This window comes from Pyrgilauda ruficollis, unplaced genomic scaffold, assembly GCF_017590135.1.
Source record: "Pyrgilauda ruficollis isolate IOZ18807 unplaced genomic scaffold, ASM1759013v1 scaffold51, whole genome shotgun sequence".
Lineage (NCBI taxonomy): Eukaryota > Metazoa > Chordata > Aves > Passeriformes > Passeridae > Pyrgilauda > Pyrgilauda ruficollis.
Window position 1 is genome coordinate 1,996,345 of NW_024526711.1, and position 27,993 is coordinate 2,024,337.

A 27,993-nucleotide genomic window follows, 5' to 3' on the forward strand; every position below is an offset into this window, starting at 1 on the left:
AATGACAGCAGAATAAAAAAACAGAGTAGTTAGTAGAACTGCCAGATTGAAGACGTTCATTAGCCAAATGTTCATTCTAAATCACATGTCTAGGTTATGTCTAGAAACGTAATTTCTAGACTTGCTTTTCTAACATTCAGGAAGTTATTCCGACATGACAAAGCTCATTCTGTCTAATAACTCTTCAAAGCAGTACAAAAAGCAGAACTAGTACATCCCTAGAACCCTTCACAGAACAGGCACTAAAGCAAGGGTACTTTAGCAATGAGCAGCTTTGCAAATAGTGTTGTTACTTCAGAATATGATACACGGCATCCCTAGTCCCCAAATACATTCTGAGAGACAAACAGGTGGTGGTTCTTGGACTTGGGACAACTGTCAAGTGCAAAATAAATAAATAAATAAATCAATAGAGCAGCTCCTCTTCAAAAGCCTTTTCTGCATTTATGATAGAGCAAACATGCTCTGCAGGAACAACTAACTCTGTTAACACTTGCTACGAGGAGTATGAATGTTGACAGCATAAGCATAAGCAGACTGGCTCTGCTCCAAGTTTGGCTCCTTAGTCAACTGTTTCTGAAAGCCAATTAAGCATCTTTAATGACAGAGTTTCCTACAATTTGATGTCCTCTAAGATCAGTCAGATTGAGCTCAAACACAGAAGTTTTGCCTACATAAAAATCAGTTACAAGATATAAAAACATGTAAAAATGAATGAGTTTGTCCTATTAAATTTTTATTCTGTAGTTAGCAGCTCCCTATTTACTGACCAGTATCTCAATGCTGCTCCTAGATTCTTTGTACCCATAACAGGGTCATGGGTTCATCTTATCCACACTGAACAGCAAGCAGAGTCCTGATGCTTTAGTGTGGGTCAGCATTTGGAAGCAAAATTATTCGAGCAGGCACAGCCCTATCTTCATAAATTTGTCTTTATTTTACAAGACTTGCAAAAAAGGCAGGAAAAACCTACATGTAGGTTGTTTACAATTTTCATAATTGGTTCCTTGGGCGAGCTCTACTTGAGACTGACGGCACAAGCTGAACTAAGCCAAAATACCATTCTGAAAGAGCAGAACAGTACATTAAAAATGCAGCACTCTGGTATCCCATTACTGCACACCAGGTGAATGTCTCACAGCTAGACTTGAAATAAACAACTGTTGGCAAACTTTTAAGTTCTATTAGCTTAGTCTTCAATGCCTTTTTGTTACTACGTTATAGAACTCAATACAGTGAAGTGACAATTATCCAGCATAGCAATCTACACTCAGTCTTAATATGGGAATGATTAAAAGCAGTGTTTTTTTTGTACAGTAATATTAAAGTAACAATACTGTTAGCAAATCCATGTTCTAAGGCACACTATAAGGTAGTTCAGAGCAGAAATTCAAGTCAGTTTGCTTTTATATCCAAGAATAAAAGTTCACAAAGATGCAAGCTTTGACCTACTGTATGTTTTCTAGTATTATAGTCTACTCCACCTGCTAAATGGCTATCTATTCTCCTTGCAGTATGCTGCAGGCACCATATTACACTATCTTGATGGTCTCCTGATACCACAGAAGTGTATATTTTCACACATTCATTTGCTAGATGACATATTGTGTATTCAAAAATACAGCATGTATACAACAAAACACACAGTGTACTGTACATAACCCCAAATATAATCCAAATACACTGAATATACAGCATATGCCAAAATACATAGAATCTACACTGCCAGCAAGACTGAGAAAAGCAGGATTTTTTATTGTTGATATGTATTGATGCTGCAGCATGAAGTATTTGATATTCACATTTTCCTGGCTATTCTGAACCGCAGCACTTCTTCCAGCTTCCTCCCTCTAGTACTATTTTCTCAAGGGTTCCCACATTAACTTGCTGTAGCCCAAAAGAATAAGTAGCTTAAGTAGCAGGGAGGCATGGTTACACAGCCTCCCGAAAGTCCTGGGTGGAATGGGAATTTTGTTCACTCTTCTGCTCAGAACCACAGCGCTCCCAACACCAGATCAGGTCAGTCATGGCTCAGACAAGTCAGGTCTTGAAAAATCTCCCAGAATGGAGAGCTCACTAGCTCTCATCAGGGATCTGCCTCAGTACTGTCCTACCCTCCAGGTGAAATACTTTTATTCTGTCAGAGAGTTCAAACAAAATGAAACCCCAACAAAAACAAAACAAAACAAAAACAACAATAACAAAAAGCAAGATTCCAGTGCAGTAACAGGTCATCGTACCCGGACTGCTGCCAGCAGTAAGGCAGACAAAGCTGAAGCTTACTAAGTTACCAAAATGCTATTCTGAAAGATAAGACTGAAGTTTACTTAATGAGGGTAGTAACAACTCTGGCCATAGGAAAATAATTAGCTGTCCTCTTCTGTCATGGAGTAAGACTAAGGGCATTATTAGTAAATTTTAAAGTTTTTAGTACTTCAGAAGAATAAAACACCTAAGTTCCAAACTATGGGTGTTTTGTCCAAAAAGGAAAAAAAAAAACCACAAACAAAAAACCAAATCAGCTTTCATTTTCTATGCAAATCAATATTTTACATTACTGGCTATTTATTTGTATTTCTGTTATTGCAGGAATGAGCAACTCCTTAAAAAAGTTAGCTCTTTCATGTTCTTTCAAACATCTCAAAGCTTGTATTTCAGTGCTTGGCAATGACAAAGTAAGACAAATAGGACACAATCAAAATACTGCAGAATAATTAGTCCCAGGCATCCTAGAATAGATGACTCTCTGGTCTTGCTGTCTGGGTAAGATTATCTTTCTGTTAATAAAATTGACATTTGCAGGGACAAAAAAAAAAGAAATTAATTCAACAGATTAAACTGGAATATGCAATACAGCGTCTACATGACAGCCCTTGCTATCCTCTCTTAATGAAGTGGCTGAAGTACAATGTCATCTTTAATGAGCTACAACTAGGAACAGAAATAGGCACTGCAGAAGCCACCAGTAGCCAGTATGAGCACTGACAGCAGAGTCAGCATGACTCAGTGCTGCATTCCCGCTGGGAGCAGGTTGGTGAGTTCATTAAGCTGCCACACAGGATCCCTTAAGATTACACCACAATCGGTTTACAGCTGTATAAATTAAGTCACATTTACTGGCTTAATTCCTTGTTTTAACAGGACAAGAGCGAGCACTGCCTACATTTACTGTGGTCCTCCAGATCACCAGCTGCTACTGCTGCCTGGAACAACAGGGTCAGATTTCAGAGAGCTGGTTAGTTATTCCTTTTTGAAAGCAGTTAGCCCTCTACATCTATTTCCATATTAGTATTCTAAGCACACACAGAAGATACTTTATTAAAATACGTTAAGGCTTGTCAGAGGTAATCACACTGGCAACAGAACTAAGTTGCCACCATTTGCTTTACATGCATTTTTGTTTTAAAAGCTATTTTTGTTTCTCCTCTTATTGATCTGTGGCCTTTGCTCCATGAACAGAAGAGCTGGTTTCTGCCCCCACCTTGCCAATAAACACACAAGCTGTTCTGCTTCTTCTGTTTTGAAGTGCCTACCCTACCTGCTCACCTTCATCCATCCCCTTCCTGCTCACTTTTAGTCACATAATCCTGGCTCCCTCAGCTTTGCCCTTATAAGCAGCTTATGCATATCCCTGGAAAGAAGCAGCAGCCTTGTGCTGCAGAGGGATGCCTGACTGTCAGGTCAGCAGAAGCCTGGGAGCGAGCTGGGAACATCCTGTGCTAGCAGAGAAAGAGGCAGATTTCAGGTCAGCCAGGCAAGAAGATGGAGACTGCAAGAAGGGATGCTGACAGTGAGGATTCTCTACCTCCCCACGAAGTGCCTCCAGCAGCAGCAGCAGCAGCAGCGCCTGCAGGAGCAGGTGCTGGAGCTGCCTGCCCAGTACCGGTAAAATCTGGCTGAAGATCCAAAAGATCACTGGATGGCTTGGAAGAGCTGCCAAGAAAAGAAAGAGAGACATTAAATACTGGAGGAATTTGTCCATTTCAACCAATTTTTTTTTTTTTTAAAGTCATGACTGGATTAAGGAATCAACCTTAGTTTGGATGAAATAGAGACTTTTTTTCAGGCTTTAGGATTAGAGCAGTGGCTGTAAACACCTCTAGTAAGCACCCAAGAATATGCTACAACCCAGGATGGGAACCTTAACTTGCTGCTATTTCCTGATAATGGCATTACAACAGATCTACGAGACTTAAAATTCTTTTAAAAAAACCCAAGTCACCAAACAAAAAAAACCCAAACCCCAACCCAAACCCAACTAAAAAAAACAAAAGAAACCCCACCATAACACCCAAAACAGAAAATGAAAAATTCTAGGTGGTGCCTGAAAACAGAGAAGATAACTGTTGTGACTGAAACCAGCACCATTCTACTTCCATATTTCATCATGCCACTTCAGCAATCAAGAACTTTGCATTTCCAGGCAATGAACTGGCTTTAGGTAGAAGAAAACTGGCAGAATTCCTATGGGTTAAGCCAGTGAGTTATTTACTTAGGAAACCAGATATTGTTCATCTAGAACATTTAAATAACAAACAAATTACTTTGGTACCTATATCAAGCTCAGTAACTGAAATACACTTTTTAACTTACCTGACTGGAGCAGCTGTAGATGAAGTTGCAAAAAGATCAACTGGAGGAGATGTATCAATAGTTTTTGCTGGAGTAGAACTAGGAGATGTAACAGTTGTGGCTGGAGAAGACTGGAGAAACATTTTAAATATACATTCAATATACCTGCATTTCTCCCCAGCCAGCTCATGCACAGATGCACATACTTTAAAAACCCAATTTTGACATAATGTCTTTTTATTGTGAGCTGTTTTCTCCTCTGAAATAATTTAAGGAAGACTGGACTAAGTTTTCAGATGGTAGTAGAGCTGAGAAATCCCAAGGTGACTTCAAAGAAGGAAAGAAGTTTCCACAAGGTTTATTCTAAAGGAGTTGTTTTTATAACTGTCAGACTCTTCATTTTGTCTATGGAATGAAATAGTTGTTTGTCCGCAACAGCACATTGGTACTCTAACCACAGAAATGGTGAGAGAAGCGAAATGGTTAGAAACTAGTTAAAAGTGTGTTTGCAAACCTTCAGAAAACAGTTCAAAGAGCCATCAGAAGTGCTCAGGGTTAAGTCCTTGGGAAGGTACAAAAGACAGCTCATCCTATGACTTTGCTTCATTAGCTGCTCCAATTCTGGATAAAGATACTTCAAGTATGGCAAGGACAGACACCCAGGAGAGTATATAGCAACTCTTCTGTGAACTTGAAGACTCAAGTTACCTTGTAGAGTGTCAATTTAATTCCAAAAGATACTGTAAACTTTGGTACAGCATCCCACATGCTAGAGACCCTTTACCTAACAACTGAAAAGAAGTCCTAATTTTAGTACTGTTTGCCATTCTGACCACTTCCAAGAAGGAAAAAGAATGGCAAATTTGAAGAGATTTTCTCCTGAGTTCTTTTACTGCCATCGCATTATCACAACTCTGGCAGATGGGCGTAAGCTTTCTGGACTCTCCCCAAAGCTTTAGTAAGGTTTGAGACTACAATGGTCCCAATCCCTCACGTACATCAAGGAAGATGTGGTTAAAGCTGTAAGAACACTTTCTGAGCAATCATGTAGTTCTCACCAACTGCTCTCGTAAACAGCAGAGCTGTGGGGGTTACATTTTTGTTTCATTTTTTTTCATTTGGTTTTGTTGTGGTTTTTTTTAGTAAAGGTCTTTTCAGAAATAAATTTAAGAGCTCTCTCTAGAATCAAGCATTGAACCCCCTGCACTAGATTCAGAAGATTTCATTGAGTTTTTCCTCCACAGCACCCACTATGAGACGCAGCTATGGCACCTGGCAATGCTCCAGGGATACCAGGAGCTACTATTACTAACACCACAAAGCTCATTAGTTTATCTGACACTCAAACCAAGGCATTTTCACTGGCAACTCTTGCTTTAAATTAAGGTCAGCAGTCTCACTAATGAAGGTCATTTCTGAAACTAGGTATGATGGATGAAAATTTTCTTCCTTTCTTCCTAGCTTTGCATATGAACGTGGTTTTAAAAGAGTCAGAACTCCCTCCTAAAAAGCTGAGGAAGGAGTGAAGGATTTGGAGGAGAAATACCCTGGAGCAAGTTTCTTGGTGACATGAGAATTAAGGCGGAGTGAAAGGAAAAAAAAAAAAAAAGAAGTTGAGATAAAAATATGTGCATCTTTCATGCTTTCACAAGGAGCAGTCATCACATCCAGGTGAAGCTCCTTAGCATCCTGACTGGCACAAGCACTGCAGCCCCTCAGAACAGTGACATGCTTTATTGGGGCCACTGTTTATAAAGACATTAAAAGAGCTAATATTGTCAGTTAGGTGGCAAATTCTAAAAAGTAGATGAAGAGATGGAAATTTAGCTCCTTACATTGTTCTAAACCATATCACCTCAACAAGAATTATCTAGTATAGCAACCGGCAGTATTTACCTTGCTCAGAGGAGAAGGAGCCCCAGATCTAGAAAAAAAAGGGGGTTTTCAGATAAGTACAGCTTTGAAACTATGTTTCTGGTCATCAAAACTCCTGCAAAAAGACCAAAACCTAAGCATGAAAGCTTTCTGAAGATCTCTTCAATTGCATGCCCTCTACATTTCTCAAACTTCCATGTGCTACTTTAGACAAGGAATGCAAATTTTACTTCAAATCTTAAATTAATCTTTTAAGCTAACTGGCATCACAGGGTTATTCTGCCTTTTAAATAAGCTCTAGTAAATGGAGGAAATGCAGAGATGCATGCAAATATCTTGCTTTGGGGCCTATAGGACCCAACAGGAAAGAGTTACTGGGGCAAGATGTCACCATATTAGAAAACCATGCAACAGCAGCAGAACACCACCAATACTGGAGCAGTTCTCTAACGTAAGTCTTCTGAGGATGTGTCAGCAAATTTTCAAAGTCTACTTTCTTTTAAAGAAAGTCAGAATTACTTGAAAATAACTACATTTAAAAGTATGAAAACAGTGAGTTGGAAAGTTCAAGATGAAAGTTCTCCCACATGCACAAAAATCACACTAACAGTAACTGACAGAGCCTTAATCATAATTTAAAATGCACGTCAGTGCATTTGTTTGCTTTCATTATGAGTTATGAAAATACTGCTACATATTTTTAGAGCTGCTTTGATCTAAGAGATGAAAGGAGGAGCTGAAGATAAAGCTGCACCAGTATTGAACCAGCATCCATTCCATAAGTTACTTGAATTGGGTAAGTCCTAAGAGCTGTAGAACAGATTAGAAGTTTTCCAGACCTTCTAATCACAGAAATGACAAAAAAATAACTTAATGTCTATATACAAAAGCAAAGAACAGTTTAGCTCAACTCAAAGGAAATACCTATTTCTAAGTGTTCAAGAAAATCTTTTAAAAATACACATAACCATCCCTGCAAGCAAGTGATGTGTAAAAGTATGTACTTACCCTTCACTAAATTGCAAGGATAGCAACATTAAAAGAGAAAACAGAGGTTTAGCTTAATCCTTCTTAGACTTAGCCATGGCAAGTATCTAGTATGAAGATGCAAAATCATTAGAAAAGAAATAGATTTTGATGATAAAAGCCTTAGCAGCACACAAACCCCCAGTTTCTTCTAGTTTTCCTCAGGTAATTTTAGTTCATTTTGGAAAGTGTCTAGTTGTTCTGTGTATTTCCCCCACACCCCCTTAATTAAAGGTTGCTATTAAGATGACTTTGTAAAGGAAAGGAAACGCCTTGTCTTATTTCCTAGCTAAGTGACAAAAAGGAGGTTAGGGGAGGCAAACCTAAATATCAAGTAATCTCACACTGTCTCTATTATGCCTAGATACATGCTACAACATATATACCTACTTGTTGCCAGGTTTTTTTCCTTCCAGTGAGTTTAGATGTTGCTCAAGGGTCTCCATGAGACTGCTGGGAGCCTTGAAAGTGAAGAGAAAGATACACACCTCAATGTATTGCAGTGACCTAACCACAGTTTGAAATCCAGCAGCAACTTCCCTGAAGTCCATGATGTGCATGCTCACGCAGTTACTTTATTTACATCAGTGTGGAAAGAGTGGATTCCCATGCTAGAAGTATTCAGGTAAAGCTGGTTTTTAAAAATATATTACTGTACCCAAATTTGCAGAGAGAAAATGTTTACCTCCACTATGCAGCACCTGAAGCCTAAATCCAGGATGTGCTGCTCATCATGCTTTAAATCAGTGTTAAACATGAACAGCACAGGCATCCACAGGGTTAATTTTAAGATTCATGGGTTCAAGGTCACACTTAGTTTTGCTTGTAGTCAGATCCCTCAACACCCCTTTCACTACCAGAGGGTTAGAAAGCATTTGCAGCCTGAACAAAATAAGTCCTTTCCAATGCCCCCAGAATGAGCTATCTTTGGCTCAAGACTCCCAACATCACAAAACCTTATAGCTGTTCTCAAAATGGTACCCTGGCAGAGGTTACTGTGCAGCCAGCTTGAAGTGCAGAAAGATTTCTATTTTAGACATCTATAAAAAACTAGGCTTTTTCAGGCATCCCTGATCTTAGGTTTTATTTTAAGCAACCTTTTTGTGGTCAGCAGTCAATACCCACAGGCACTTGCTGTTACAATGGCAGATAGAAAAAGTGGTTGTAAATGCACACTGGGCTTAGCTATTCCAGTATAAAAATAGAGACTGTGTAAGTAGACTCCTAGAAGATCACCAAGCAGGGAAGAAACCCTTGAGAGACACAGTAGCATATAATAATTGAATATTTCATCAGGGTTAAAAGTTCATCAGCTCATCAGTCTCTAAACAGGGAATTCTCTTTACCAGTCTCTTTCAGATTAGCCACAACTCCTGACAGCAATACCTATGATGCTTTTCATAAATAACATCTTTAATTTCAGGGCAGACATAATTATCAAACAAGTCTGTTTGTGATGCTTGGAAACAGCCAATCCTCTGTTCCTATACTGAGAAACCAGCCAGCCTGCTGAATCAGATATTTCAGGATGCATAGCACCTGCTAGTACCAATGCACAGCTGTACAATGCACAGTGCCTGCATATTGATTTCAGCATTAAACCCAGTAACTTAACACATCCAGAAATTTAAAATGCTTTAAATAATCTTAAATGACAGATTGAGTTTAAATACGTCCTATGTGTATATGCAAAGGAGAGACATCTTGACCTTGCTGCTTTTACAGGCATATTTATTAACTTTTAATTCATTTGGGCATAATATGAATTGGTTAAACACAAGTGACCTAGTTATAAGAATTCTCCAGCAGGAAGTAAAAGAAGAAAGGTAAAACAAACTGAAAAATCTAGAGAGATTCAGACTTTTACGTCTGAATCTCTTTTTACGTATTCAAAAAGACTGTATTGTAAGATACACATTGTGAGACTTTAACACATAAGTAAAAGCTATGTTTAAAAAATATTTTAAAAAAAGATTGCATGATTCACTGTTACCAGTTACCTCTAGACATTTTAGATAGCTTTCCATTAGTCAAAGGTTTCTTAAAAACCAGCATGGTAATACAAAACTTAACTATCAAACAGCACTCAGAGAAGAAGCTTCAGAAAATTTCTACTCAGATGCAACAATCTGGAAAGGAAATACTATCTGGTACCCAATTTTCAATACTGAACATTGCTTAATTTCTTGTAGATACTGCTTTAACATTAGATAATCTATCAGTCAGCATTGTGCTGGAACCTTAGATATGGGTTCCCCACTAGCTGCTAGGGGCAAAACTATCATACTTCAGGAAATGATAGTAAATAAACATGAGCCAAGATTTTTAGCTGCTAAGATGCCTTCTCAGCCTCCAAAATTCTGCAGCCAAACTATAAAGTCCAAAGATGACAAGTACCAACCCAAATTATACTACTGGGACCACTGTCTAGATTTACAGAGTATGTACACATGGAGTGTCAACACAACTAACTTCTTGCAGAATACTACCACCGTTACCGTGGCTTATTGTAGGAATTTAGGTATACCATTGATACTACATAGAATTACGTACTAATTGTTAGCTGAAATTCAGTTTTATTATTCACCTTTTATTTATTTCTGAAATACACTGTCATCTTATACATAGGCTATACAGCATGTCTCAGGCTAGCCTTAGCAAGTGAGTCCCAAGCAGCCTTTGGGAGAATACAGCTGTGAGGGACTACCTGAAAAGAGACTGAAGTGGTCAGGAAGTTGGATGAGATGATCATTGGAGACCCCCTTCCTTCCAAAAGAGCTGTTCTGTTCTAAAGTGTTGGCTCATGGGCTGGAAGGTAGCAGTAACTAAGGTACTGCTGAGCAAGTGCAGCACTGACTGATGACACAGAACAGGCTGGTGCAACACAAGCAGCAGATAGAAGTGCCACAGAAATTTATAAAGTATATTTCATTAACTGGTTTCCAGGTGATTTCTCCTGGTTTAAGGACTGAGATCATCACTGACTCCACTGTGTTAAAAAAGGGCCCCTGAGGTACAGAGTTAGGGGATAACACTGCGTCAGCTATTTTAAGGTTAGGTCCGATATTGCACACACTGCTTTTGTCTGCTGAAAAGGTGGCCAGACTTTATAGCCCCATTGTATCTGAAATCCACAAAGATTAACAATCCCCACCTTCTCACAATGTCTCACTTTCAGAATTTTTAAGTGGTGTTTAACTGAGAGACACTATTCCAATGTTAATTTAAACCAGGCTTTCAAGAGGCTATCAAAAACTGCATGAGCAAAAACTATGTGAACAGTTGGGGTTTACAGCTAAGTAGTTTGGGTTGCTCTTATGTTCCAATTTTACTGGCGTCAAAACTGCCACAAGTGAACTCTACAGCATGGATCTCCTCCTCTAAGCAAATATCCTCTTCACATTAAACACAAAGCCAGGCACCCAGGTCAATTTGCAAGTGATACTTAAAATGGACCAGCAGCTACAGCATGTTAGGTGGTATGACTTCACCAACATTTGCATTCCTGGTGTGCTTTCCTATTTACAGAACTTTTATTTATTACACAAATGCAAAAAGACTACAAGAGAAGCTTACCTGTGTAAGATCAGGGATATCACCTTTGTCAATTCCAACTTGCTGTGGAGATAAAAGAGTAAAGGTAAAAATCTAAGTGCATTATTCCGCTGCAGCAGGCATTAATTTTGAGTAGAACTGCTCTTCAAGCTATAATGCACCCTGTCTTCAGAAAAATACCACAAAGTTAGAAAGGACACGTCCATCTTCCCAGTAGCTACCTTCAACAACCTGCAGCAGTTTTTTCTTCCCCCCACAAATTAAATACACCTTTAAAATAAAAGGATGAGAAAATGGAGCTTGATTTCACAAACATGGATCTCATACTCTATACTGAAATACACTGGTCACATACTGCTGTCTCAGAGGAGAGCAAATTAAGGTCTAAATCTGCAATCTTCTATTAATAGCCCTGTTGCTTCACACTGTGGTTCTTCAGAGTGACTGCTAGTTCAGCTTTTGCAGAAGAGCAAGCCCCATTGCACCTCATAATCCTGAAGTAGAGTCACTATAACCCCTGTCCAAAAAGCTGTACTTTACTCCCTCAAGTTCAATATTCATATCTGACATTACAAGCCATTAAGGAGTCTATCAGGTTTCTCCATAGATAAGTGAATTAGCAAAGAAACAAACTTTTTATTCAGCTCATTACTACTGTCCATTATAATGAAGTATGAAACATGGAAAATGTGCACCCTGTGCCAAAGAGCCAACTACCACAAATAAGAATCCAGCAAAGGAGTTAATTAACCATGTAACATTCCTATTATCCACATAAGAGGATGATAACAAGAAGCAAAACCGGGAAAATCTCACATTACAGTTAACTTAATGCTGGCTGCAAAGACTAAAAAAACAGACTTAAAAAATCTGCATGCTTCTATTCCCAATTACTGTATCTTCCTCTAATGTTCAACCCTGTCCTAGAAGTATGCACTTACCACAGCATTTCTCAAAAATATTGGAACAGTTGAAGTTATGTCATCTGTTAATTTAACCAGGAAAGATGAGTTTGGCTGCACCATAGAGATATGTGGAAGTCCCAATCAAGCTTAACCACAAGATCTGAAGAAGCAGATCCAAGATCTGGATCCACTTGGATGGATCCAATGGATCCAACATCCATTGAGACAGAGGCTTAACAAGCACAATTAATATTTGGTGCTAAACAAAAACAAAAAATAATCACAAAATACTCAAGTGCCGGCCTCCAGAAGACCCAAAGCCACTTACCTCTGCAACTTTAAGAAACTCTGATACTCTGGTCATTCGAGTTAGAAATCGTTTGTAGATTTCAAGGGCATCTTTACATTGTCCCTTTTTCATTTCAAAAAATTTCTCTAAAGAAACAATGTGGTAAATTTCAGTTAAGATGTCTTACATTAGGTCTTATATCAGCAAGTCTTGTTTTCACAAAAATCACGTGTCAAGAATATGACACTACATTAACATTTACTGCTTGGACATTAATCTAGCGGCATCTCTTGCCTAGTATAGTTTATAAGTTGGGCTTGCTGAGCTGCTGAAGAATTACATAGATCATAAAACTGAACCTCAGCTAGTCACAGCACAGTATGTGATGTCAGCCACTTTTTTAAAGTCTGAAAAATAAGTAGGTGAAGTAGCTATCCAACTTAAAATTCAAAATAATTAAGGATATCTAAACACATACTAATATATGTCCTTTCCAAATTTTCTTCACTTCAAAGAACTGTATTTTTTTCACTTAAGTAGTTTCTAAAGTCCATTTATGTCCATTATTAAACACAGCTACCACATATTTCAACCTGAACTTACACTTTACATAGCAGTAGACAGTGAAATTCTAACTGAATTTTTATGCCTAACCCATTGTGTCATGCTGGTGATCACACCAGGCTGCCTGAGCTTCAGAACATGCTCACAGCCTCCTTCACACTTTGTGGGCTGATGGTAGGTAGGCTTGTGGAGGGGATCCAGTTTTGGCAGTCATACTTTCAGGCAGATCAGGAATGTTATTCAGGAATATATCACTTCATACAAAGCTATGACATAACATTATCACTCTCTACAACTACCTGAAGGGAGGTTATAGCCAGGTGAGGGTTGATCTCTTCTCCCAGGCAACCAGCAAGAAGATACAGTCGTAAGCTGTGCCAGGAAGGTATAGGTTGGACATTAGGAGGAATTTCTTAACAGAAAGGGTGATCAGACATTGGAATGGGCTGTCCAGGGAGATGGTGGAGTCACCATCCCTGGAGGTGTTTAAGGAGAAACCGGATGTGGCACTCAGTGCCATGGTCTAGGTGATAAGGTGGTGTACAGTCACAGGCTGGACTCAACAATCTCAGAGGTATTTTCAAACCTAATTAATTCTGTGATATATAACAGAAGAATGTGGGCATCTTAAAAATGCAAAAGCTTCTAACTTTGCAGACATATGACACATGCTCACCCAGCACTGTACATTTCTTTAAGCATAGAGATGTTCACTGTCTTTAAAGTATCTATCTTTTTTAAAGACATGTGATGATCTAGCCTCAGATAAACACTAATATAACAGGGTACAGCTTAAATTTTTCTCTCATTTCAGACTAGAAGAGTCAAGAAAAACGTAGCTTTAATGAAAGTAAAAAAACTGAAACAGATTTGAAACTGATTCTTCACTCATGTGTATGTGAGATAAAAGCCAGGTTACTTACCTAGTAAGTTTATAACGCCATCATTGTAGCAAGCAAAAAGTTTGATGAGATCTTTAAACAGAAGCATGAATGCAGCATTTATGACACCATTTGTCAGTTCATTTGGATGAACCTACAAATAAAATATCAGTTATTTACAAAACAAGTGTCAAATGCAAACATTTTGGCTTACATCAGGTATTTGGTGCTGTTATAGACAGAATCAAGCACTGAAGTTTTCATGCTAAGACACTAAACAAGTTTTGGTTAGCAGATCAAGGATTGCTTTCTTCACCACTCCAAAACAATCCACTATAACAGAGCAGTATCCACATTGAGAGTAAACATCTTAGTCTTGTCTCCTTCACTTATCATGAAGAAGACGAAGGCAGAGATGCTGTTTACAGTTTTAATGAAATGGACAAAAGATGTCAGTTTACAGCAGAGCTCAACAAAAACTTAACAGTCTATGAGTTAATGTATTTGGACTAATGACATCAAGATCCCTTCTCACATTAACCTGAGAAGAAAATATGTGCTTATTTATGAAAAAGCCTTTATTTTCTTAAAAATATCTCCTCTTCTGAGAGCCCTATCACAATTCCTATGCCATTTAAGGAATGGAAAGCACAATGAGACATGTACTTCAAAGCCTTTCCTCTGAGAGCTGGAGTGGGCTCTGCCTACACCTCAAAGTGTATCTGGCTGCCCACCAACAGAAGAATGAATTCCTTCAAAAATGTCTTTGAAATGTTACACTGTGGCTTCTACAGCAACCGATTCCTGTTTTTATCCTTAGGTCAGAAAAACAATCCTACCAGCACTCATAACAAGATAAATACTTTGTATACAATTATTTCTATGAACAGTCTAGATTACACATTAGCCAATTTAGTTCACAGTTGAAAACCAGATGATGATTTTAAGGAAGCCAAACAATGTACATGTGGTATTTTAATGGGGTTTTCCCTCCCCCTCAAAAGAAGTTGGTTGCCGAGAGACAGAAAATAATGTTCAGTCTCCTTGCTTTGTCCATTTCTTCTCCCTCACTGATGCAGAAGATGAAACTCCAAGTTCTCTCTCTACAAAACCAAAACTGCAATCTTTACATTTAATGCGTATGGGCAAGAACCATCCTTGGCCAAGATACCTCAGTGGGACACTGAAAAGGGGATTTTCTGGCCCTCATTAAGGGACGATAAGTAAAGCATTACCTACAAGGTGAACGGTGTTCATTATAATGCATCATTTATAAGTTACTGCCTCTCGGGTTTCCTGCTTTCAGGATGACCCGAGTCTCTTTTTCCCAGCCCAATGGTCAAAGAAAGAGTCGGGGTTCTTCAGCTCTGGTTCACGAGGTTGCTTATTATCCATTATCTAAAATATTTTTTCTCAGACCGGCAGAGGTCTGATCTGCAGGTCTGTCAAGGGCACACTGCCCAACCCTGGGCGGGTGTCTACATTTTATACTATGAATTACGTGTACTGTATTTATCATTATTTTCCAATACCTATTGCCTATGTTAGACTGTCTACTTCTACTCTAGACCAATCTAAATGTGCCACCATCACCAAGAAGACGGAGGCTAGGAAGAAGAATAGGACAATGCCCATGTCCCTCCATCTTGCCTCCTAGACCCCCTCTAATAAAATCCCCAAAACTCCACTTTTCACTCTGTGATTAATTCATTATTACTCTACTTAAACTTCTGTGACTTGTAATGCTTCATATAAAGTTGGTAATTTGCTCCATGGGTTAAGATCAAAATCCCAAGTGTCTTTGGCTTCCTGCCAGGACTCCCCAGCCCCCTGCCAGGGGCATGTGTCCTGGGTTCCAACAACTGCCTAATGTTAATACTGTGTCAGTTTCAATACATACATCAAATTCAAGTAGTGCATCAATTTGTTCCTGTAATATTGGCATACTCTTCAGCAGTTTTTCAGGAGCCATTGTTCTCATTACACCTTCAGCTCTGCAAGAGGGAATACAGATTAGAAGCCATGCTGTTTCCTCTCTCCCTTCCCCCAAACTCATCTGTTGTCTAAAATTTATGCTTGAAACACCTATAACTCATTTCAAACCATTTCAAAACCACAGTCTGATTCTCCTGCTTCTCATGTCATCATGAGAGCTGGTACGAAAAATCCTTTATCCAGTTACCCTTCCTGACAGCAAATGAGGAAAGGTTTTTTTGTCAAGAGTGATGAATGCAAGAGATTGATCTCATTATGGAAAGATGACACTGGGAGCTTAAATGACTAACTAGAAATACTGCGACAGAAGTACTGAGAGAACTGATAAGTTTGTGCACAAAGTTTGTTATGAATAACTAATAACAGCTCATTGCTGACATGTCCATGGATGTGTAGCATTCCTTAAGTGTCATCCATAGTCTTATAGCAGTCATCAAGCATGGCCATTTTTATCTCTGATTATGACAAACCTGCACAACCATCATTACGTATTGCCCTGTTCTGGCTGCAGACACGTATATATATGCAGACTGAAAATGCATACCACTATTCTTATTTATTTTATGCTATATTCTGAGGCAGCTCCTTGTTCTGAGCACCAGAAATAACAGGCATAGAAAGCCTTTCCAGGAATTTAGAGCAAGGCAGGAACAATAGGATCCCCAGCAGCCCAAACTTTACTTTATTTAACATCAAGTGCTCAAGAGTGAACTTGTACGGTCCCCACTAAGGGAATGGCTTCCACTACACAGCAAAGCTGCCATGGCAGACCCTAGACTTCCTGGCTGTTTGAGAAGCAGGAGAGAACAGCCTGGTAGTGATGCCTGCATTAACAGGTCAGAATCCCAAGCTGCAGAATACACCAGAACTGCCAGAAGGATCCTGTATGCAATTCATGAGTAGCAGGAGCATCTTTAGTATGCTCTCCATTAAGCTGCACCTTCAGGGGGTGTTAAGCCACTTGCTGTGTCAACTGTGCTTCAAGAGAGCATCTAGAACCCTTGAAGTCCCAGTCAGAGACCAGAAAAATGTCCTCATAAATACCAACACACTACTCTGTGCTGGGTTAACTTGTTTTTTTAACACAAACTTGTTTTTTTTTATTTCTTGTGGGAAATAAAGCCAACCTTGTTCTGTTCAGTTTATAACTGTTTGCTCTGTTGCCTGCTAAGAACTTCAGGCATTCACTTCAGGCTTTGCTTGCAATCAGCCATCTCTCTCAGGGAAAGTGTCTGGAGAGTAATGAAACATCTTAAACATAGCTTCAGTGTGTTTCCTTCTCCAAATCCTAAACACAGTCTCACTGCAACAAGGTTTAATTAGGTTAAGATTTAAACCTAGCACTAAAAGCTCCCAGTTTCACAAGGCACCTTACTTTGGTCTTCAATATTTGTCTTACTGCCCAGTCTTTCCTCTTCTCTCTGGGCAATTATTAACTAATTATAAGTACTTTAAAAATCAGGTTTTTCTTTGTAGCTACACAAAGCATGTAACAACAAAGTTACTGACAAACTAAAACTAAGTATAATACCACAAATAAGAATTTAATGGGTCAGACAACCTTATTAATTTACATATCTAAACTTTGCTTACCCTTTCTTCACTCTTGCAAAGTCAAATGCCATTTGTCTGTAGGAAAATGCTTTTTCATTCAAGTATCTACTATAACGCCTTATAAAGGTGGACATGTCATAACCTGCAAAAAACGGTTTCACATTTTACATTTAATTTTCATGCTTGTCAGAAATTCTTTAGTAAACAATAATATACAGCCAACAGACCCCAAGATTACATGATTTCTGTTACACTGTGCAATTTCACATACAGAACAGTCATTACAAGACATCTTTCAGCTTCTGAAGAAAAATCAGTAGTGGTACACCAAAAATTCTACCATTGTCCTCTGTTTCCAACAGATTCATGCAATGCAGCAGTGGCATTGGTTCCAGGGAAAACCTGCTAGAGGCCCCCACATAATTATGGGGCAACATTACTTGGTGGCCAAAAAGTTACCCTCTGTTAACAGGGAAAAAATACCAGTTTAACAAAAAGTTTTCACTGAACAGGTACATGACTTCCAGGACAAAGCTCAAGTTCAGCTTAAACACTCTTGATGTTTCCTGTATGTTAGCCACTCTGACTCTTACATGGACCTTCAAAATCCCCCTGACTTGGTTTACCAGAACAAAGAAATCATGATGACACCCACAGAGATTACTGCCTTCCTTGAACTGTTACACCAGAAGTACTCAAGGTACATAATATTGTACAAGGGGCCTCTAACTTCAGTGACTTTCAAGCCTATGACACCTGAGCAGTTAGTATTACAGCCTATCCTCCAAAGTTTCTTCCTCTAAGCCACAGAAATGTGTGCAGAAGTTATCTTCCTCTTCAATTTAGCCCCCTTTTTGCTGCCTTTCTAAAAATCCACACCCCACAGTTTAGTCACTGACTAGATTTTCCCTTAATATCTACCCTCATTAAGTATCCCTGCCAACTCAAGCATAACACTACCAAATCTGATGCCTCATTACCTATGATACACTATGTATTATCTATGAAATGGCAATCTAAGTTTAAAGAAAATAATGAAGAACACAAATGCATGCGTTTAACAGAATTAATTGTTGCTAAAGACCAGTGTCTTTGAGCATATATACACACACATATATCATGTTTAGCTCAGATTAACACACTCAGTCTTTGTTTAGCTTTGTTCCTTCTGTCACCATATCTAAAAGATGCTAAAGTTTTTTTGGTGTCACATGTCTACACCAACAGATGAAATAATGTGGCATTGCTTTGAATTTGCCCATTATTGTAGCATGTCTGTAGTCTGCATACAATTTATAAATATTCTCTGATAGCTGAAGAATTGTATTTTCCCTCTTTTCTGGTAGAGCTACCATGAAACAAGCTTTTCCTCTGTTAATTGAGGGCACAGGAAAATCATCTAATAATTACAGAGGGAAAAGTAGAAAAGCAGGCTTTTTAAGATCAGAGGAAAAGAGTCCTTAATTTCTGCCTAGACTTTCTAAATTCATTACTCAAATCAAATCAAAATCAACCAGTCCTTTTGGTGCCAACAGCCCTACCATTAGGAAGTTATAGATAATGCCTAAAAAGCACAGTGTCCCCAAGAAACCAAACTACTTTTTAAGACTGAGTAAAACCCAAAAAACTAAATGGAAAGTTATCCATTTCAACTTTTAACACCCATAAGAGTTAAGGAGATAGCTGACCCAGCCCAGATTTCAACCAGCACTAAAAGGATTTGTACAGTTTCGCTTTTTGAGTAAAAATATTGCAGGAGATGAAAAATATTGTTCTGAAGTTGTTCAGCAGTCTCATTTGTCCTCCATGTGTGCATTTATTAAGTACTTATAAAAAGGCTTCAGTAGCACATTTTTATCTTATTTATATCTTATGAATTGAGGAGCAAATTAACAATAGTATCTTATATATATTGTTAAGATTATATACATAAATTGGCTTACCATGAGATCCACTTTTGTCCAGAAAATTGCTGAGATTGAACAATGTGTTTCTAGATGCCAGGTACTGAATAAATCTCTACAAGACAAAGTAATTTTTCTTATCACAACCTGTATCTGAAGGCTTTGTACCTTCTAACAGCAAGATTACCAGTCTATTTTCATCATACAGCATGAAACCACTGATTTTTTGTCTTAGCCTGCAGTACCTTCCCCAAAACATTTTGTACATTCAGATTAACTACTTTTAGTCAGAATCTCTAGTAAGTATTCTACTGTATATATAGAAAATAGATTATGCATAAAACAAAAAAATATATTGCAAAAGGAGCAATAAAAATGTTTAATTCTCAGGGATCTGAGGGAGCTCAATATTTATGTGCTTGCAAAGCACACATGCAGGCTAGCCCCAGACTTCTCAATCCAGCAGCCCTCAGTTTCAGCCAAGCTGAGGGCCTGATTTAATAACAAGCAAAGCCCCTCATCAAATACAGGGACAAACAGCCTGAAACAGTTAGAGAAATCAGATGAGAACATTGACCAAAACTTGGAATGGAAAAATAGGAGTAAGAATTTACATTGTGAGAAGTTCATTGCATGAAAACACTTTATACACAGCCAGGGAGGAATTGTTTCACAGTCATACTGAAGTTCTTCAAAGTGCTGTCTCTTTTTATGCAAACATACCTGTCTATACAGGTCAATAAAAAAGCAAGGATAAGGATAACTTGATCTAAAAGGCTATCAAGCTAAATTTACAGCTCTAGGAAGATTTTAATACCCATGCAGAGAAAGCAACTATTTGGATGGCAGTTTACAAATGCCAAAACATCAAATCTGACCTCAGTCAAAAAATCCCAGGTAGTATTTAATCCTGTGTAGCTGTTTTCAGATTCAGTGCATAAATTGTCAGCATCCTGGCACAGGCTGCATCTTGGTCTTATGTTATGGCTTTGTAAATGGAAAGACAGATAAACTCTGTTGCTAACAGTAAGTTTTCTCTTTATCAAGAATCATTCTTGTTCTTTGTTCCCAGGTCCTTTCTGGCTCAGACGAGATACCTCTGCACTACTAACACTTTTGGCTTGGAGTGTGTTCAGTGCCAACGTGGCCTTGAGAGAGCTGTTCACACTTACCTCATTGCCATGGACCATTAGATGATGTGTGGTGACTAAGGCTTTGAATACGACCACCCAGCTACTATTCGTTGCTCGCTCAAAAAGCGTATCAGCCATCTGAGGGATATTCACGTTGGTTTCATTAGTTGCTTGGATCAAGTCTGTAGGAGAGACAAAAGGAAGGTGTTAGGTGCTACAAGTATGATAAAAAGTTTGCAGCATGGCCAAGTTCTCAGACCACCAGGCTGCAGGCCATGGTTGTGACAAACAGGAAGTTCAGCACTTACGTTCAACATTCAAAAAAAAAGAAACCAAAACAACAACAACAAAAAAACCCCCAAATTGATATTATATTAATATATGCTGACAGCAACAGTGGTCTAACTCTTTCATCCAACAACAACAATTTTCCAACAATTCTGTCCCAAGCTATGAACAAATATTTCTCCACCTTTATCGCAGATGAAGTTAGGGTGCACATCGTATGACTTTACTGCTTGCAGGTTTTTAAGTTAATTGGTGCAGTTCATTACCTCTGGGTTAGAGAAATAAGTACTATTGAATTCTTCAACTACAGGTAACATCAAGCACACTGAATCCAGTCACATCAGCAGAAAGAGGCATCACCAGAAACAGATACTCGGTCAGGTTGCTTTAATCAGCAAGCTCCAGCACACCTCCTAGACTTTCTACAGACCCAGAAAGCAGAGGCATGCATTCAGACCTCTTCAACAGCGAGAAAGAACACAAGGAATGACACTAGTTTATACTGAAGTAACTGCATCTTACATAGAAGAAATAAGACATTAAACTGTCTCAGAGAAAAATGTTAGCATACAGCTTGGTGTCCTGTACATTAAGAATAAGTAAACTGGCACAGAAGAGTGCAGGAAATTAAGGTAAGCAGTTAAATCATAAACAGTGGGGCAGCAAGCTTTCCACTATCCTCTATATCCCACAGGATCTGTGATTCACTAGATCCCCTGCTATCTACCAACTCCAGTTAGGCAGCCAGCAATTACCTTCCACAAGCTGTCACCTATTTTTGAGACACAGCTGGAAACTGCACACTGCAACTGCATGCCCAAAACCTCTGTGATGCCAGACACAGTCCTAGCAAGGCCCAAGGAGGCAACTTCATGCAACACGAAGAGCACAAAACACAGATCTAACTGTAGGGCTGAGGCTTAAAATTGGAAGACCTAAGCAAAAAAAAAAAAAAAAAAAAAAAAAAAAAAAAAAAAAATTAAAGTTTAACTACTAGACTAAACATCTTTTACTTTCCCTCAGAGGAATCATTGTTAATGATTTCTTCCCTATCTCACACTAGAAATTTTCCTCCAACTGTTCAAGTCATTAAGTCATGACAGATATTCTACGTCAAAAGCAGACAGGATATTTTGTGACTGTTCCTTGCACACCTAAACTATGCAAATCTACAGGACTCCCATTCACTTGGGCAATAGGGTCACCACTTGGCAGAGTTCCTTTCCCTCCCCTACATAATCCCAAGCAATGGAGAGCATAAATGTTGCTAAGAGTGGAAAGCCAAGGCTCAGAATTACACTACTGATTCTGCCTTTGCCGGACAGGAAAAGTCCAGATGACAAATCTGTCTAAATAGATCAGTGAGCGACATCAGCAACTGAGACCCACCTGGTGTGTACAGAAATCCACACTGCTATACTAGAAGCATTCAAAAGTTCAGGGGTTTTTTTGTTTGTTTGGTTTGTGTCTTTTTAAAATTCCTGGCATGTGATCTTTATGGGTTTTTTACCTTCTATTACAAAGACTTTGTTTATTTGAGATCCAACAGATCTCTAGTTCAGAGTAACAAGCCTGAGAAAACCATAGTGCTTGCCTGCATATGAAATTGCCTGTTATATGGGCATACAATCTGCAAGTTGTCCTCAGTTTCAGACCAGGGGAATGATTTTCTAGGATGATACAGGAGACAAAAATTATGTGATCCATTTGCCAAGTTTGAACTGAAAATGTATGTTGTCATGGCATTTTGTTGTCTTGGTTATGGAAGATGGGTTTGAAGTTTTTTGCAGAACACCTTCTGAAATGGGTTTACTTCTATAACCTCAGTAATACTACCCTTGAAGGAGGCAGTTCTGCAGACAAAGTATTATAATAGCAAAGCCATGCTGTTGAATGACAGCAGTTCAAGATCACAGAGCTCCAAGAATTCTCCTTGATCTTGTGGTACAAACACACCAATGATCTTTTATTCTGTACTGCTGATTAATGCATTACAGAAGACAGTGGTTTGTAAAAGCCTAGAAGCAAGTCACAAGTGGCTTACTCACTGTTTACCCCACTCCAAGATTTTACTGCAGGTGACAGCATTTGTCTTATTCATATAATGAAATGCATCAAATTTGTCAGCTTTCTGTCTTGGGCTTCAGTATGTAGATTTCTGTGAAAGAGTGATGCTATAAATTGTGTATTCCATTGGTGCACTTTAGATAATGAAACCTCAGAGGAGTCCATCCTCAGAAATGCTGGCAATGGAGACAACAAGGCACTGCTACATGATGCCACAGCACTGCTTCTGAAGCCACTCAGTCATTTCTGTCTCCTCTCCAAACTGCTGGAGGGTACAGCATCTCAGTCTGCAGCTCTGAATGTTTCAGGACATGAGTAATTATAGTGTGCAAAATAGAGAGGCATGATTAAAATTAAGTCTACTACTTTCAGTGCACAGAAAAGAATTAAACCATGCATGAAGATGTCGCTTGTCATCTGAGGCCAGAAAAAGGAGATTGGGGGTGGGGGAATAATTCTTGCAGAGCTGTTTCCTATTTAGTCACACCACAAAGATAAGGTATTCAAATTTCCTGGTTTCTTTTCCCAGTATCACGGAGTCTCAGCTTAACCAGCAACCATCAGCATCTGGAACGAAGCACCAGCACAGCTAACTTTAAGAAACTGAGCATCAGAGTTTGGTGGCTAAGCTAAATTTTAAAATAAGAGTTGGAAAATTTAATTTTACTTTAATGCGGTAAGAAAGAACAGATACAAGGAAAAATAAATCATATGCAGAAACCACATTTTCAAAATATACAGATTCAGACATTTACTGGGTGGACAAGAGGCAATAAAGGCAATAAAGATTAGTCTTCCAATGAAGTCACAGGTACATTTGCTAATATAAAATAGGTAATATTAAGAAGTAACAGATGAAGAACAGCCCAACAGAAACCATATGAATCAATCTTGAAAAGTTGATTCCATTTGGGGCACACACAAGTAGGGCAAACAAGGATTAAAGGTACCTTCCTGAAGAAGTTTCTGCTACTGCAGGCATCCAGTACAATGACAGCTAATCCCCAAACCCAGACACTGAGCTCAAATACAAATTACAAGCAGAGTCAGAAAACAGAATCACACTGCAATAGCAGCAAGTTCTTCTACCACAAATTTCACAGAAGTGAAGTAATTAGAGAATGAAGACTTATATATGCTTTATTTGAATCTATTTGTTTACTGTGGGACTAAATTACAATTGCCAAATCACAATATGTGACTTCTACTTCCTCTCTTCGTGTTTTCATAGTTGCTATTTTAAAGACTTCTCCAATTAAAGATACTTTTAAAAATTATAATTTTACTTCAATATACTTTTTCTAGTTAAGCTTTGAGATGGAAAATCAATGCAATAGAAGAAATAAAGTTAACAAACCTCTGACACCGTAATTTAAACCTAAACAGCAGTCTTTAAGCTGTTGGACAGGCCAATTTTTTCACCCTGACTTAAGACAGCTGCAACTTAATCATACTCTAGGTTTGCTTCTCTTCAGTAATTAACACCTCCATTAATAAAAAGACAAACCTGCCACAGAGAGGAAGAATGGCAGAGGGTTCAGAGCCCACTAAAGGATGGGACTAGCTTTAGTGTTTGTTAAGCTCAAGGTAAAAAAAGGAAGAAAGTTTCAAAGGTTTCAGAATTTCCAACTCTTTCTACCTCATTAAAAACTAGTTTCTAGTTGTTGGTTTTTTTTTTGGTTTTTTTTTTTTTTTTTTTTCCTTAATGGGAGAGACTATACAATACTTTAAAGAAACTCTTAGTCCTTTATCTTTCCAGATGGCATTCTGGATCTGGGCTGTGTTTTTTTCCTGTTTTGTTTTGGCCCCCCTGCTTCGCCACCTCCCCCCAAAATTCTCTAATAAGCAGACCTGGGATTTCCCAGTTCATGATTAATTATTCACAATTTACATTTCAGTATGCAGAGAAACAGCAGCAGAGCACAAGACCTCTCTGTTCAGAGAAATATCAGTGCCAACTTAAGAGCAGCTGTCATTCCAGACTGAATTAACACACAAGCTGCCTCAGCATCTGAGCTGTGTCATACATTCAGTTCCTAAACTTTGCCAAATCTCTCCAGAAGTAACCCCCTTACAGACCTTCCTACTACTCAAATGCTACAATAGTCTTCTGGAGTATTTTTCTCACTTATAAGTATTTAAATAATGCCTTGAACCTATTGAAAAGGAAATGCAGGATTGTTCCAAATCCAAGCTAGTCAAGAACAGAAAGAAGCAGCTCAGAGTAAGAGTTTACAAGCCTCAACTAAGAAAGTTAAGCAGGCAAGTAGGAGTCCCTCCCCTGCAAGACAGAACTGTATTAGGAAGCTACTGGAGCACTGCGCTAACCAATGCAAGAGCAGAACTTCCCTGTCTACAGAAACCTGACCACAAAGCAGAATCGGAAAGCAGAACAAGGTTACCAGTTTCTGCTTCTACAACAATTGCTCATAAGAACATCAGGTAATTTGAATATTGTTGGCTTTTTATCAGACACCTCCATGGAAAAGAGTTTGGAATTAGTTTCTGATGTTATAATTTATAATTTTTTCTTTTCACTTTCAGCTTGCCCTGCCTACACAAACACACATCTTGATCTGGCTTGTAACAATAACCCCATCAGCAGTGCATGCCGTCTCCTCCTTCCTCCCCAAAAGTCTTCCTCAAGGGTTGCTGGATCTCACCTTGATGCCAGGAAGCCTACCTTTTATCAAAGTCCAGCATCTTTCCTTGGATGATTCCATTGCCTTGGAAGCTCCATTGCCTTGGAACTTCCATGCCTATGACAACTCAACAAACCTAAACACAATCTCACACTGAGCACGTGCTCTCCAGGTATTTTAGACTCCCAATAATGCAGCTGTAGCTCTTGGGGGTGCTACCTGCTCCCTCCAGCCTTACTTCAAATACCTCCTACCTCCAAAATAAATCTCAGACTCTCGTGAGGACAAATACTTGCTGCAGATCCTGAAGTTTGAGAAGTCATGACAATCAGTCTTTGAACCACACAACAGCACCTCACACCAAGACAAGCTTTTACATACTATTTCTTCCTCCCTGCCTACCCACAGGCATATTGTACTACCCAAAATATTAAGCGTTTTGCAGAACCTATCAATCACATGAAGGGTCTGCAGAGAGACAGGGTAAATGACTGAGTACTAGCAAATTTCTCTTGAAGCATCCTCCAATTTCTCAACCTGTGATTTTAATTAGCCTTAGAATCATCTCACTACTCTTTTTTAAATACAACAGTGCACCACTTGCTATATCATTATACACCTCTTTTGTACATAAAGTGAAAAATCTACTGCCCAGGCACACTGCTGGATTTTATTCCGACATACTTCCGTGTGGTTTGCACCCCTCCTTAACCAACATATCAAGGCAAGATATTTCGCTTTAAGTCATCTGCAAAATCACCCTAGCTCACTAGCAGTGTTACATCAGTTATGCTGCACTTAATTATTTATATGTATGTCTTTTCCTCCTGAGAGGTTCAGGTTCAGCTCTCTTGGAAACAGGAAATAAAAGCCAACAATCAGATGGTCTTCTGCTGGATCTAAAAGGGTGCTACTTCAGCAGCTGTCTCTCTAACTACTAATAATGGGGAGAAAGTGTGATTACACTGTGTTAAAAAAAATTGATCTTGTTTTAAGCAATTCCTTCAAGTTTCATGAACTATGAGTATTTTTTACATAAAAGTTCTCAGAACTTAGAGCTCCATTGCCTCTGTGCACTGGGCAGAACAGTGTGCACTACCTTTAATGTTTACATTGGAGTTCTCTCGAGGAGAGTAGCAGAACTGACATTCAGGTCAGCTGCAGAAGCTCAGACTCTTGTGAGGACAAGTATTTAGAACACAACTTCAACACAAAGGACAAATACTTCAACACAAAGAAGAGTTAAGGAGCACGCACTGAGGTTTAAAGTATAGTCTGTAAGACTGCAAATTACTGATTAATATATGTTACAGATATTAATATATTTGTTAATATAAAATGTATATTTGTTTTATGAACAAAGTCTGAGACCTTGCTGACACCCATGATGCAACCAGTCAGAATAAAAGTTTCATCTGTACTCAGGAATTACATACCTGGAATAACAGAAGATAGGCTACACAAACATTCTAGTACAAACATACTATGGAAAGCACCTTTTTAGCCTCACACATACAAAGCCAGAACACCAAACTAAGGGGGAAAGGCCCCATGGTTCAAGAATTCTGCCTGCTTTCTTCCCCACTACAGCTACCACAGCTTTTTTAAGCATCTTGACTATAGGAAAAGTAATAGTCATTAAGCACAGAATCTTCTCCCTGTCCAAAGTCGTAGCTTGAACCTCATTTGTACAGAATTCACCCACTTTGAATATCAAAGAATCTATCTCAGGCAGTAATACAAGTTCAGCAAAATAGAGGAAAGATGAGAAATCACAGCTTTAATGATCTTTTCCTCTCACCCACAGAACTCACTTCCAACCCTCTTTCCACACAAATTCTGCTCCACAACTAGCTCAACAGAAACATTTTTCTGCTCAAATACAAGAATTAAGCATTTCTGCTTAAGCAGATATGAAACACCACATAATTCTGGAGCTAAATGTGCCACTTCTCTTTTTTATTGATTTACTGGAAGTAAGAACTGAGTCACAAACCATTACTGCAGTACATTTTTGCATAGCTCTTAATAGTTTAAGACATGAAAGAATCTATTTGCATTTGGTGGACACCAACCAGTGGTTATAAGATTAAAATATAACAGCAGTTGTCTTCAAGAAATGCTATTTCCCATCCTATTGTAATATGGCTTTTTAAATACCAAACTCTAGGGGAAGAAGAGACATAGAAAAAACCCTGCCAACATTATAAATAGGTTTTGACCAATAACTTTGCATGAAAAGGAACTTTTATCCCACATGGCAAACCTCAGACCTCATTCTACAGACATTTCCTTCAGCACTTCCAACCTGGAAGCCTTAACCAAAATACACATTAATTTAGAGACAAATCTGGAACCACCAGCCAATCTTCTGCCGAGCCTTCAAAGCATTTATTCAATTTCCTCTAAGGGAATTGTTCTCTCCATCCATGCAAGCATTAAAGTGACAGTTCTCTTGCATCTTGGCTCTTGCTGCAAACAACAAAGCAATTTTAAAGGCATTATAGAGTTGCAAGATTATTGCTCAGAAGGGCAACAGTCAATAAAGTCTACTTAAATTGCTATTGTCAATTGCCTATTGACATTAGGCACATTCACAGCCTGACACCAGGGTTCCAGCTGTGGCCTTGATTATCCCTTCAATGAATGACCAACCCCCAACATTACTTGTTGGCTGTATCAATCCATAACTATTATCACTTGGGAGCTCACTGGAACATCAGCAACAGGATCAACTGCAGCT

General features: G+C 38.7%; 1 protein-coding gene across 1 annotated transcript in view; it reads right to left on the reverse strand.

Moving 5' to 3' along the window:
• Window positions 1-27,993, reverse strand: part of SNAP91 (synaptosome associated protein 91) — a 62,494-nt gene that overhangs the window by 22,962 nt on the left and 11,539 nt on the right. Inside the window, exons 3-14 of the mRNA XM_041480349.1 lie at window positions 20,293-20,435; window positions 19,160-19,235; window positions 17,256-17,358; window positions 15,568-15,661; window positions 13,710-13,821; window positions 12,262-12,368; window positions 11,050-11,091; window positions 7,864-7,934; window positions 7,456-7,461; window positions 6,469-6,496; window positions 4,594-4,703; window positions 3,806-3,933 (exon numbers count right to left, since the gene is read on the reverse strand). Coding sequence (XP_041336283.1) covers window positions 3,806-3,933; window positions 4,594-4,703; window positions 6,469-6,496; window positions 7,456-7,461; window positions 7,864-7,934; window positions 11,050-11,091; window positions 12,262-12,368; window positions 13,710-13,821; window positions 15,568-15,661; window positions 17,256-17,358; window positions 19,160-19,235; window positions 20,293-20,435 — 1,020 coding nt within the window. The remainder of the gene's footprint in view (window positions 1-3,805; window positions 3,934-4,593; window positions 4,704-6,468; window positions 6,497-7,455; window positions 7,462-7,863; window positions 7,935-11,049; window positions 11,092-12,261; window positions 12,369-13,709; window positions 13,822-15,567; window positions 15,662-17,255; window positions 17,359-19,159; window positions 19,236-20,292; window positions 20,436-27,993) is intronic.